General features: G+C 52.8%; 6 protein-coding genes across 6 annotated transcripts; 4 read left to right on the top strand and 2 right to left on the bottom strand.

Moving 5' to 3' along the window:
• Nucleotides 1–33: 33 nt before the first annotated feature.
• Nucleotides 34–3,990, top strand: NEUTE1DRAFT_148908 (uncharacterized protein; the record flags this gene model as incomplete). The annotated part of the gene is made up of 2 exons (XM_009856260.1): nt 34–330; nt 1,256–3,990. The coding sequence occupies 2 exons, from the start codon at nt 34–36 to the stop codon at nt 3,596–3,598; spliced, it is 2,640 nt and encodes an 879-aa protein (XP_009854562.1).
• Nucleotides 3,991–5,508: 1,518 nt separating this feature from the next.
• Nucleotides 5,509–7,656, top strand: NEUTE1DRAFT_88138 (uncharacterized protein; the record flags this gene model as incomplete). Its single annotated transcript, XM_009856259.1, has 1 exon — nt 5,509–7,656. One exon carries the CDS (start codon nt 5,512–5,514, stop codon nt 7,555–7,557), a length of 2,046 nt encoding a protein of 681 aa, XP_009854561.1.
• Nucleotides 7,657–7,719: 63 nt separating this feature from the next.
• Nucleotides 7,720–7,959, bottom strand: NEUTE1DRAFT_104064 (uncharacterized protein; the record flags this gene model as incomplete). The annotated part of the gene is made up of 1 exon (XM_009856258.1): nt 7,720–7,959. The coding sequence occupies one exon, from the start codon at nt 7,957–7,959 to the stop codon at nt 7,720–7,722; it is 240 nt and encodes a 79-aa protein (XP_009854560.1).
• A 509-nt stretch (nt 7,960–8,468) lies between these two features.
• Nucleotides 8,469–9,318, top strand: NEUTE1DRAFT_88135 (uncharacterized protein; the record flags this gene model as incomplete). Its single annotated transcript, XM_009856257.1, has 1 exon — nt 8,469–9,318. One exon carries the CDS (start codon nt 8,560–8,562, stop codon nt 9,172–9,174), a length of 615 nt encoding a protein of 204 aa, XP_009854559.1.
• An 84-nt stretch (nt 9,319–9,402) lies between these two features.
• Nucleotides 9,403–9,767, top strand: NEUTE1DRAFT_118258 (uncharacterized protein; the record flags this gene model as incomplete). The annotated part of the gene is made up of 1 exon (XM_009856256.1): nt 9,403–9,767. The coding sequence occupies one exon, from the start codon at nt 9,541–9,543 to the stop codon at nt 9,739–9,741; it is 201 nt and encodes a 66-aa protein (XP_009854558.1).
• Nucleotides 9,768–9,869: 102 nt separating this feature from the next.
• NEUTE1DRAFT_132099 (uncharacterized protein) lies at nt 9,870–10,629 on the bottom strand (the record flags this gene model as incomplete). The annotated part of the gene is made up of 2 exons (XM_009856255.1): nt 9,870–10,192; nt 10,296–10,629. The coding sequence occupies 2 exons, from the start codon at nt 10,507–10,509 to the stop codon at nt 9,870–9,872; spliced, it is 537 nt and encodes a 178-aa protein (XP_009854557.1).
• Between the last annotated feature and the right edge of the window lie 2,539 nt (nt 10,630–13,168).

The raw sequence follows: 13,168 nt of genomic DNA, 5'->3' as shown, positions 1-13,168 counted from the left end.
GTCATCTCTTTCTGCGAATTGTGTGCTGACGAAATGAACAGGCCGCACGCCGCTGAGGAGGTCTACGTGACTGGCACCTTTGACGGCTGGTCCAAGAGTGAACAGCTCGACAAGGTTGGCGACCATTTTGAAAAGACAGTCATGCTTCCCGATTTCGAAGAGAAGGTCTACTACAAGGTCGGTGATGATTCCGTCTGGTCTTCTCCCCAAATTGCCCATAATACCCCATTCGTCAATTCTATTTGCGCTCGCTGCGCGGCGCTGTATGCTGGCCCCGCTGCCCTCCAGGCTTTGTGTGGGGTGGATGGGGAACGACTTACATCAGTTGCTGTAAGGCCAACCTATGATGTTGCAGCTTTGATGCCTTTAGTTCCTCGAGGCTGGCACCGAGTCGACACCATTTTGCATCGCAGTTGCGCGCTTACAAAAGAACGAGGAGGACACAGCAACCAGCAGACGAGTCAAAAAGGGGGGCGTCCAAGGATGCAAGCGCATTCTTCTTACCCATTGCCCCCCGAGGTTGATGTCAAGCCGGATTTTGGGAAATGAGCAATTCGAAAAGCGCTGGAGAACGACATTGCTCACTTGCCTTGGGGCTGCTTTCCCTGTCGCAAGTGTGGAAATGTTTGATGCTCCATTTCCAGTGTGATCCGCGGCCGTGCTACAGCGGCCTCGGGCGGTTGCTGGGTCCCATTCCTTAGGTTGGCTATGACGCAACGCAACATCGCGTGACGGTAGAGAGCCACCAGGGTCCCCAATAAACGAGCCAGGCCGGAGCCGCAAGCGAGGCCGTGACTGGCTGGAACGCAACTAAATAATGGAGCACTAAGCTCCAGAAATACATCGGTGGTCTCTCCAAGCCGGCGTGTTGCACACGAACAAGCAGGGTCTCTGCACTAGTGTGGAGCTGCAGCTTACTTTATTTCATCACTGCCATACATTGCCTTGCTCCTGGGAGGTGTTTGGCAGCGTTCTGGCGCCTCTTCGGGTGGCATTATCGCATGCGCTCTGTCGTGTTGCCAAGTTGGTTGCCAGAGAGACGAGGGTACAGGTGGAATGGGATTTTCCAGCCGGGCAGGGGCAGACCAGGGCAGCGAACGGGCAGTCGCGCTCCTGCTTCGTCATCCAAGCGCAACCCCTCCTTACCTCCTCGTCCTGTTTCCCGCTTACCTTTCACTTTCCAAATTCTCACATATAAACGAGACACAAACCATCCAACTCTCTGACCAAGCACTGACGCAATCACATTCAACAGTTTGTTGTGGACGGACGCTGGACCACCGATCACACCGCACCACAAGAAAAAGACCACGAAGGAAACGAAAACAACGTTTTGCTACCCCAGAACCTCATCAGAACCACAGACACATCAACACAAGAACCCGAGCAACAAGCCATGTCGAATGAGAACCGCAAGGCAGAAGGGAGCAGCAATACAGGAGAGCCCAGCTTTGCAGAGACCATCATGAGCGCACTCAACACTGTAACTCCTGATACGACTGCGCAATCTGTCAGCAACCCTCTAGAGAACAAGAAGAACCACGGCCCTCCAGGTGGCTGGGTTGAGACCCCTGCGGCCGACGGCGACAAGACCTTCAGCGTGAGCCCTCTTCCTGCCACAGATGGCGCTCTCAACCCCATCGACCTCAAGCCCGGCGAGAAGATCCCTGATAGCATCTCGACCCAGAATGTCGAAACCCACGTTACTCTAGATAAAGAGTCATACGAAAAGAGCGACCGCATTCCTGGCGTCGATTTCAGCACATCACCTGTTGCTACCCCTATCGTTGCCACTGGCGCGCAGACCGACTTCAAAGTCGACCCTCTTCCTGCAACTGAGGGTGCTCTCAACCCCTTCAAGCTCGCGCCCGGCGAGAAGATTCCCGATGACGTCAGGGCTGCAGACATCAACACCAATGTTACACTTGATAAGGAATCATACGAGAACAGCGCCGATCGGATTCCCGGCCTCGACGCCGCATTGCCTCCGATTTCCAAGAACATGATCCCCGAATCCAGTCTTCCCATTACTAGCAACAGCGATGTCTTCATCAACACTGTCACTCCCGTCTCAACCACTGCTGCCTTGGCTGCCCAGGTTCCCTTGGACGACTGTACGGTTCCCGAGGCTGTTAAGAAAAGTCAGGAGAAGGCCCACGTGGAGCCCGGCGCAAGTGGTATAGCCGAGGAGGTAAAGGGCAAGGCCGCCGTTGAGGATGAGCTAATGCACAAGGTTTCCAAGGCCCCCTCCACCTCCGAGGGCACTGCTGGACATGGCACTGAAAAGGCTGAGACTGACTTGTCCCTTGCTGATGCCGTTGCATTCGCCGGTAATGCCGCCGCTGCTGCTGTTGTCGGCGCTGCCACTGTCGCCGCCGACAAGCTCCCCGGTGTGCTCGAGAGCACCGCAAACGCCGCGGTAAATGTTGGTAGCAAGATCCCTGGTGCCGTTCAAAGCGCCAGCGAAGCTCTTGGTACCACCGCGAATACCGCCAAAGACACCACCAGTGATGTGCTTGGCAGTGCTGCCAATGTTGCTGCTAGTGCCGGTACCCAGGTGCAGGAAACCGCCGCCAACACTGCTAGCTCAGTCCAGCAGACTGCCGCTGACGCTACATCGACTGTTGCAAGCAGCCTCCCGAGTGTGCCAGACGTCACTGGCCACCTACCACAAGCGGTCCAGAGTATTCTCCCTACATCGCTTCAACCCGCGTTCCAAAACAGTCAGGCTCTTCCTACTTCTGCCGAGGTCGAGAGGTCTCTCGCGGCAGAAAAGGCATCACGCGTTGAGGGGATTTCTGCAGCCGTTCCTATTGAGGTCAAGGATTCCATTGAGAAGGCTGGCGAGTCGCCTGAAGCTACTACCAATGCCGCCGCAGTCTTGGAGAAGCAGGCCGTTGAGGCCGAGCTGCTGAGAGAGGTGAAGCCCACACGGGCCGAGCCCCCTGCCGTTGCCGTGTCGGTTCCATCAGAAGTCAGGGATTCCCTACAGCAAGCTGATGAGTCTCCCGAGGCTGCTGCTTATCCTGCCGCTGTTGAGGAGAAGAAGGCCGTTGAGAATGAGCTGCTGAAGACTGTGAAGCCCACGGAGTCCATCCCGCTAGCCTTTGCCTCGGCGGTTCCAGGAACCGTCAAGGATTCCATCACAGAGGCCGGTAAGGCTCCCGAAGCCGCAGCCAATGCCGACGTTGTAGCGGAGAAGACTGCAGTCGAGGCCCAACTTTTACAGGAAGTCAAGCCCGTCGAGGTAGTAGCCGACAAGAAGGCTGTTGAGGCTGAACTCCTACACGAGGTCAAGCCCACTGAGCCTGTTGGTGAGTCGTCCACAAAGGCAACAACCAATGGCACGGCAGCCAATGGTTCAACAGCCGCTGCTTCCAAGCCCGCTGAGACACCGGTCACTCCAACAATGCCGACAACTACGGAGGGGTTCCCGCCGGCTGCCAATGGCAATGGCAAGGTGACTGAGCAGCCTACTGTTACCACTGGCCCTGAGACCACAACCACGACCACGCTCTCTACCTCTACCACCCCAGAGAGAAAGAAGAAGAACCGAGTCAGTGGTTTCTTCAGTAAGCTCAAGCACAAGTTCGCTTAGAGACAAGGATAGTGCATTGAGCGTGATTGATTCTTCCTATTTCTTCCTTATTGCTGTCATAGTCTCGTTCTAAATATTCCCCATGGGCTGGAAGGTTGATGAATTGGTGGGATGCAATGCGTCTTTGGCTTTGTTATTTCTCTCATGTCATTGGGCACTTATTGTCAGATAGAAGCGCACATGCAATCAATCGTGCGCTCATGCCCGGGTGGATAGGCCCCTTACGCATCTCAGAATCTTTTGTCCTTTTGATCTGTTACCCTTCTGCTTTTGTTGCTCTCTCATGATGCACCCGAACGATGGAAGGCACATGATGATGGCAGGAAACCGTCCTAGCTACTCCACCTAAACTTAGTCGTATGTTTAATACTTATTCCTGTCAACAGTACCTGAACTAGGTCCTTCCGGCGTCTCACTCTGAAATATGATCACGCGGTATGGAACCAGGGGAGATTGGACTTAGTGAAAGAACAGGCGCAACGGTGATGACGTTGTCCAAAAGTTTCCAATATTGCTCTCTCAATTGTCGATTTATTCCAAGTTATCATGGACATCAATGTACTGGATGTGGGAAGCTAAGCATGATTTGGGCATTTGTAATCGAGGATACACTTTGAATTCTTATGTTTGCTACACCCCGCACGGATTTCGCAGTGCCTTGATGAGATCCCTATAATCACCGTCAACCAATGATTATACAGACATGACCAGGTGCTAATCTTGAGTCCAATTTCCATATGCAAGATCCATAGTCGCCCCTGTTCGTCATTTTTTGTCCAACTGGGTCAACACACAGTCCCTCCGTACTAGGGGCCATTATGTCACAGTCCGAGGTGTTGGCTTGCTGAAAGTATTGCGATGCAGGCGTCATACTACGAAGTAGTAAATACCAATACTCTAAGTTTAAATAAGAAAATCCTTTCATTCGAGTTTCACCAGCAATTTAGGCTGTCAGTATATTAAAAGATGGTGCGTGCAGCGTTGTGGCAGTTTTGCAACGGCCACCGCGATTGTGGAGGAAGGCATGACGGGAAGTAGTGCACACTAAGATATCGGCCCCTGCAGATGCATACCTCAAGGACTGCATAACCAAATCCTGCCATCTAACTGCATTTAAGCGCGATTACAAATCCCTGTCTCCCACTACACTGTAGCTCTCCCTTCTGCATATATGCCAGTCAACGCATAGCGACCTTGCGGTCTTCCACAGCATATGAACTATATGCACAATCAGGGGCCAATACTTACAGAATCGTAGTCAGCTGACACTGGACATGACAGGGCAGGCACTTTTGGCCAGTACCTGTTTGGGGTACCGCAACGCCTGGAAAGTTGCAGCGCCTCGCTCCCACCTTCAGTTGCCATTTGCCCCGCGTATCTCTTAGGTACGGCAACGAGAGACTCCTGCCCGTCCTCCAACTTCCTGCTCGTTCCAATTCCTCATGGGGTCCGAATCTGGACCCCTTCTCAAACCTAATTTCATATACTAGCGTTACCAAGTCTTTGCCGCTCATCTTCTGTTATCCTTGTGTCCATATTTCATCCCGTGCGTCGGTCTTTGCATCACGAGGTTGTTTCCATTCCCAGAGAGCAAAGACCTCGCGTCTGAGATAACAGACGTCATTGTCTCCCTGCAACGCCAAGAGATATGACAACCGTGAGGTGATTAGGACAATAAGGTATTATGCATCAGTCAACCTCGTCAGCTTCTCAATCTTCCTTTTGTCGGGATTTGTAAACCCTGCCGCATGTCGGGGCCGCTTTATGGGAAAAGGTGCTGACAGCTTAGTGAAGCATTGTTAGGGTTGTCTTGCCACCGGAGAACTACTGGAGACCAGGTACTTGAAAGCGAAGCATCTGATCCACCGCAAGAGGAGCACGCTCACTCAAGCCATCAACGCCTTCTGCCAAATATGAACTCGACCCTATCAGCCCCGGGCAAGTCCCTTTCCGCTCCTCAAACCTCCAACTTCTCGCAAGCCTCCTCGCAAGCACCCCCACCTGTGGGCTTTGATTCCGCTCGACGCCAAGGTACAGGTCAAACCCAGGGATCAAGCGCTTCACAATCCGCCCCACGGAGGAATCAGGGCGCCAGACGGCAACATAGAGACATGAGGCGCCCCGGCGCAATGCGGCAGCAGAGCCGTGTGAATGATGACGAAGACATTTTGGCCGAAATGCGAGCTATGCGGAATGCTTCGAGCCGTCGCGGACAGACCTCCATTACACATTTGCTGAATTTAAACCCTCCGCCTCGCCCAGTCTACGACAGCACTCACAGCTATTCCTCCCGCTCTTATCGCCGAAACCCTAGCTATGGCGTTGGTTCCGGCTACCATTCTATGGACAAGGCTCGCTATGTTCATGCCAATTACCGATTCGTCGTGTCACCCGGTGGCAATTACACGGCGCAAGCATCAGACGCAGACGAACATCTCGAATGGACCGATATCCTACAGATCGTTGCTTCAACAGAGTCGCAACAGACCTCATGCCCAATCTGTCTTTCGGAGCCCGTCGCGCCACGCATGGCGAAATGCGGCCACATTTTCTGTCTGCCATGTCTTATCCGGTTCATGAATACGATGCCCAATGATGACGGCCGCTCACACCCGGAAAAGAAGCAGAATCGATGGAGAAAGTGCCCCATCTGCGATGATACAGTCTACCTAAACGAAGTTCGCCCGGTCAGGTTCTATGCCGGTCAAGAGAGCGCCCTCCCCCGGCCAGGCGAGGATGTAGTGCTGCGTCTAATGGCGCGCAATGCAAAGAGCACTCTCGCACTACCCAAAGAAGGCGCTGCAGAGGTACTGCAATCGGGCGATGACATCCCCTGGCACTTTGCCGCCAATGTTCTGGATTATGCAAGGATCATGAAGGGTACTACCGGGTATATGGAAGAGCAGTATGACCAAGAAGTGGACGACTTAACCAAGCAGGAGAAAGAAGATGAACTGATGTTCCACGAAGATAACGAATGGACCCAGAAAGCCATCAGGGCAGTTCATACGGCAAAGGAGAAGTTGAAGGAGCTTGATTCTAGCCAGACAACGGCACTTGCAACATCGGCCGCTGCCGGATCCCAGTCCAGGAAGCGTGATGAGGACCTTGATTTCTTTTTCTACTCTGCACCTCCGCATCTTTACCTCTCACCCTTGGACATTAGGATTTTAAAGACCCAATTTGGCTCTTTCTCTGAATTCCCAACCACACTTCTTCCAAGGGTTGAGCATATCTCTACAGGCAACGCCGTCGACGATGTCATGCGGAAACGCGCCAAATACTTGGGTCATCTACCCCGAGGATGTCTCATCAGCTTCCTCGAATGCAACTGGACTGACATCGTTACCCCTGAGGTTCTTGAAACCTTCAAGGAGGAGATCGAGCGCCGGCGTAAGCGAAATAAGGACAAAATTGCTCAGGAGGAGCGTGAGCGTCTGCAGGCAGAGCGCCTGGAAGCCGCTGCTATCCGTGGTGCCAGGCGTCAGGCGGGCCCGTTAGCAGAGGAAGGGATCATTCGGTATGGTAATGCCGATGCGGATCGGCCCCCGGTGAACATGGACGACTTCATCCCTCTTGGTGCGGAAGCGCCAAGTACGACACCACCAAATCCAAGGACTGGATTTGGTACCCTGTCAGAGATGAGTACCAGCCCGAGTGCACAAAGGACGGTCTGGGGTACGCCGGCTATTCATGGGGATGAGCCGGAATACATGGTGCCCAAGAACCCGGTTGATGATGGCTGGTTGAAGGATGATGATGTTATAGACAGTCTGAGCACGCAGGATATCGCTTTCCAGATGGAGGCAATGGGCCTCGAGAATGGTGCTGGTAGCAGCAGTGCTGCCGCTGCCGCTTCCGCGGTGGGCGGTGCTAAGGCCGGCGGTGGCGCCAAAGGTGGAAAGAAGAAGAAACAGAAGATCACATTGATGAGTACCGGAGGTAGGAGGGGCCTCTAGGAACACTGGCCTGGAAAGGTTAGCAGATTATCAAAAGCCGGGTCATCTCTTTAGACATTTGCGCAACAAGATCATCAAGATATTGGCTTCTGACCTGGGCGTTTGTAGTGTAGTGTCATTGAACGACTTGCTAGTCTCCGCGATGTATCTGGCTTGTATACATCAATCATGGGGTCTCAGAACGTGTTCTGACAAACAGATACTCCACGGCAAGTCTAGGGAAGGGGGAAGTGATCCGGACCAGACTGCAGCACCATGGTTAAGTGGATAATCTGCATAGTCATGGATATGCAGAATCTTGATACTATCTATGTACTTGCTGGTGTGTATTGGAGTGGTTTGCAGCGTGGTCGTTGTATCAGCCGTTGACGGGCGGCCCGAAAACGGGAACTGCTTCTGCATAATGTGGAACAACATGGAACCCTCCGCGATCCCCGTGTGTCTCTTAAGGCAGGTGTCTGCGTAAGAGGACCAGGCATTGGGATATTGATTGGAGTTGAAGTTCCTGAGAGAGTACCCAGGTGCAGATCGCCAATGGAACCAATTTTCCGAGAAGCCCGATCTCCCATGTAGTCAAGGTACACACCACCTCACCGACTATGGCGCATATCACGTATCAGCAAGTCTATCCGCAAACTCCTGGATGGTACCTAGGTACAAGGAGCGTGCAAGATGCAGCAGCACAGACTCAACCATCAAACTGCGAAGGCAGCAACATCATGACATCATCAGCTGTGACATCATGCTGCTGTCTTGCACGTCCATTACGTTCCAAAACAGATCGACCTCTTCTCACAGAACAGCTAAAGCACCTCTCTCAGTTACCTCCACCTGAGAAATACAAGTCGGACTCAGAAAGCTCCTGCGTACAGCCAAGAAGCAACGAAACTCCACCAACACAGCTAGATACGCTTACTCCTCGTACCTATCGATTCACAAGAAACCTGTCGCACCTTTCCACCATGCCGAAGGGTCAGAAGGTAGGTTTCAACTCCCTATTCCATGTTCACGTTCATCTTCGATACACCTGTTGTGCCTAAACCATCCTCCGTCCGTACAACTCAACTAATGCAGAGTCTTATCCAGGTCACCACCGAAAACGTCCCTCCCAAGCACGAAGGTCCCGGCCCCGTCCCTCCGGATTCCCTCGCGGCCGAATCGATCCGCTCCGGCGGTGCCTTCGCCCAAGGTAACCCGTCCGCCTCCGCAGGCGGCTCGGCTTCGCAGAACCCACGGGCAAAGGCCCCCGGCACCGCCCATCAGAGCCACCCCGAAGCTCAGCAACCGAAGCATGAGAATCCCGAGCAGGGTGCGCCGGCGCCGACCTACATTTTCCACCATGGCCGTAACCTGCCCGACCCGGCCGGCCCACACGGCAAGAATATCAGGGAGGTCAAAGAAGACGAAATTGACGAAAGTTGGACCGAGCCTGCAAGCATGCCGGAGCCCGGAAGCAAAGAGGATCCCGGGCGTGCCGCGTTGAAGCGTATGCTGGTCAGCACCGCACCCGAAGTCAAGATGGATACCGGAAAAGGAAGCCAGGAGGGAGGAGACGTTTTGCCGTTAGAAACGCGCGAGGCGGGATTTGAAGCGTTGGGAGGGGATGCTGAGGCTTGAACCCAGAACAGCTGAAGAATGAAGTAAGTGTACGATATGAGGAGGTTGGCAAAAGGAAGTCAAAATCAGAATGGTAATGAACGTCTTGACAGTGGGGACAACGGGACAAGAACTATAGAATGGTAATGAACGTGTTGAACAAGAGAGGGACACTCGTCATGTTCAAATTCAGCGTGATGATAGTCATCCATACATGCTGATGTGTCTGGCAGGTTGAGAAACAAGCATTAGTAGAACGTGAGAACATATCATGTTCATTCAAACATTACATATCATAGTACCTCATTACATATTACCCCAAAGTCCGCCAAGCACAACCCCCCAACACCCCCCCGTCTCTCCTTCACATTCCCAGCTACAGTTGACATGGAGTGTCGCAGTGTCTGCGAGACTGGTCCCCCATTCTTAGGGCGAGGTCGTGTGCAGCACAACTTCCATGCTCTTCGATTACACCCACATTGTGTCCCCAATTCAGCTATCCACACCCCTCGCGGTATTCGGACACAGATTTACCCCAAAACACAACGACACTTGACATCAGCCTTTTCATTTTTTGACGCCCCTTAAAAGAAACTTTCCTCTTTCTTCGCAATTCAAAGAGCAAGACTTTGACCGTTAACCGCTCCCAACTCCCCATATTAAATAGAACGCCAACTGGTTATACAGTCAATCAGTTACCGCTCTCGACCGGTAACTTAGAGCACAGCAGCAACGACACCAGCAAAAGCAGCCAGCAAGCCGCCGGTGCTCACAAGAACCTCACCAGCGGCGTTGCCAGTCGCGGAGGTCGAAGGGGCGGAGGCGGTGTTGCTCGACGCGGCGCCCGTGGCGGTAGTGTTGGCGTCGCCAGTATTCTCGTTGTCGCTGCCGCTGGAAGAGACGGCGGTAGTGGCAGCGGTGGTGGCAGCGGCAGCGGGAGCGGTGTTCAGGCTGGTGGTGGCGACAGCGACCTTGCTGGTGGAGGACGGGTATTGCTTGTCAAGAGCACACCAGGTATCACGGTCGCCCATGGCGGATGCTAATTACGGGGAGAACGACGTGTTAGTATAATTGAAAAGGAAATTACAAAAAGAGAAAGTAATCAGAGGGAGAAAAAAAAGGAAGGGGAGCAGCAGTCTTACCTTTGCGGGGATCGTTGGGGCAGTTGTTGTAGCAGGCAATGATGTTGGGATACTGCGCGCACTTGCAGCCGTAGTCATCACGGCCGCACAAGGCGAGCCTGCTGTTCTCGGTGCCGAGGCAGGTCTCGACAATGTAGGCGGCGGCGCAGACGGAGGTGGTTTGGGCCGCGGCAACGGCGAACATGGCGGCGAGGGGGAGGAGAGCGGCCTTCATTTTGGCGGTTGGGTAGGTCTTGATGAATTAGGTTGCTTGAGGATAAAGACGGAACAACAACAAACAAAAGAAGACGAAGATTAGCAATTACTTTCACAACACGGGCAGGAAATGAGAGAGAGTAAGTCGGCAAGTAGGTAGGTAAGGAAGGAAGATATGTATTAGGTGGGAAAAGGGATCAGATGACCTTGTATATAAGAAGGCCGGTCCAGTAGGTAGATATGGAACGATGAGTCTAGACCCAGAAAGAAAAACGATTGGATATTGCTCTTTCCTGCTTGGTTTTCTCTTCCAATGATATCGAAGGGGCAGGAGAGAGCAAAGAGAGGCAGCGAGGACGAGAAAAGAGAGAGTGTGAAGGGAGTGGACACGCGGTGTGGGTGTTGTCAAGGGTAAAAAGTAAGTGGAGACGGGAGAAGAGAAGAGAAAAGAGTGGTTGATGAAAGGTCCGAGAACCTGGGGAATATGGCTAAGTAGCGTGCCTACACTCGTATGTAGAGCTCCCAATGTAGTAAGTAGTATACATAGTAGTAGGGGCAGAGAGTTAGTCCGTCTATATTCGAAATCCTGGTCCCTGTCAAAGCCATTGTTGACTGACGGACGGTGACCTGTGAGAGTCAAGAGTTGGTTCCGTTCGTTCGTCGTTCGCGAAAGCCCCCTGGAGCATGTCAACCACCCCGGGGTCTGTTTGTATCGATGTATGATGTAGCATGTCAACCCAAGGCACGCTAGTCCAGGTTGAGCATGACCGAGATGCAGTTTTGATGCCGCAATTTCATGTCCCGAAACGCCTCTGTAGCCTGTTCGTTTTCATGGAGGCCGAGCGTCACAAGGGCCAGTGTTCATTTCGCAGCAAACATTGGGGGACATGTGGTGAAGTTGGTGAGAGAAAAGAGATCGCCAGCTGGAGTTTGGAGTCTACGCTAAATTCGCGATCCTCGCTCTTCCCCTGCGCTCCCGCATGTTGGGATCCATGAGGACCCCAGGTCTCTCCACAGTCCTCAGTCTCCCCGCCATGCGGTTCCGCCAGAATGAGAAGACTGTTGCCGGCGCCGTTTTGAGGAGAGGCTCAGCGATGACTTGACTGATGCGATTGCAGTTACGTAGCAATGATAGAGTCTAAAGCCTTTGAAAGTTTGTTGCACTATGTAGTGTAGTGTAATTTCCATGTACCCGCCTGGAGTTGAGGAAACTACTGTAACTTAAGTACTCTGTCTGGACATGCATGACTTGAAAACCAAATGAACGGAGGGTGCGTGCTGATTCGCCAATGGCAGCCCAATCGGCCGCAATGCACCGCTCCCGTAGCGAACTGAGAATACAGCCGCCCGGGGTCTGTGTCTGTGGATTTTGAAGTGGGGGAGACCAAGCACAAAAGTCACAGGAAACCGCTGGGCTTCTTCAATGGCGCAAACTGACCGACGACGGCGGACGGGCCCCCCTGACAGCTGCACCTTTTCTCATCCCCCACGGACGTATGCTTTCATGCATCTAAGCTCCTCCTGTCGACATTTCGAGAGGTTCAAGTACGCTGCCGACATGTCCATCTCCCGGCGATTGCAAGAGGGTCAGAAGACTCGCTTCACATCACACAAAGTGAATTAACCAAGTTCGCCGTGTCACCCACGCCCAAAACGGTCCGCATGAGCAAAAGTAACGGAGCAGCTGGGACAAGATCTCAACTAGGCGGAAGATATAAGAACCAACGTTTGGATGACTTCGACAGTCAGGAAGAGCCTCACGTAAACCAGCGATCAGCGATCTGCACTGCACCGCGGTTCGGTTCGCAGCGATCCAAGCAGCTCATCCATCCACACGGTGCCTCGGGCGCTTCTCCGCTTTGCTTTTACCGCAACCTCACATTGTACAGTAGGTAGGGATGTCGCACCTTTCTCCCACCAACACGGGCTTTCACGGCAGTTGAACGACGTTCAGACGGCAAATACGATGTGTAATATGCTTGAAACATCATGTGTAACTTGCTGAATACGGCGTCACACCCACTTCCTCTGTTGGCCGCTGCTGCTTGGAGTTACACTAGCCAGAGACCGAGCCATTCCCATGGCCTAAATTATCAGTCAGTCACTCAACCATAGCCTTTAATCGTACAAAGCTTCACTCAACTCATCGTTGCATCCTCGATGACGTTTATGCCCCCTATCCTCTTAAAACCATTGCTGCACTAGCTGAGCTCACCGTCGTCAAACCTCTTACATGTATCAAGTTGATCTGCTGTTCCTCTCCTCAGTTCGAGATCCACGCCTCCGATCCTCAACTCTCTTCCTCATCTGCTCCACGGCCTATACACCCCCACACTAAGCTCTTCGATAATCTCAGTAAACCTCCAAAGACGCAGGACAATGATGAGCTCCGCGATCTCCTTGATAACAACATCTACAGCAAAGCTAGCAACGATAGCCATGGCATCCAGCCAGTGAAACTACTCTCCAAAGAAGCTTTCGAAGCCGCGATTATACGGCATGGCCTGTCAGCCAACAAATAATCAATTTTCTTTGTAGGAAGCAAGCGGGAAAAGAAACGAAATTAAAAACTCACCCAGCTCCAAAAGCCTAAACCACCGCCACCAACCCGACCAATAAAGGCGAGCTGACCACCGTGCCGAACACGTGCAACCACTTCCTCGTGTCCGTTACCCTCT

This window comes from Neurospora tetrasperma (genome assembly GCF_000213175.1).
Source record: "Neurospora tetrasperma FGSC 2508 unplaced genomic scaffold NEUTE1scaffold_6, whole genome shotgun sequence".
Taxonomy (NCBI): Eukaryota; Fungi; Ascomycota; class Sordariomycetes; order Sordariales; family Sordariaceae; genus Neurospora; species Neurospora tetrasperma.
Note: the sequence above shows the minus strand (reverse complement) of the source record. Positions and strands in the feature narration are given on the sequence as shown.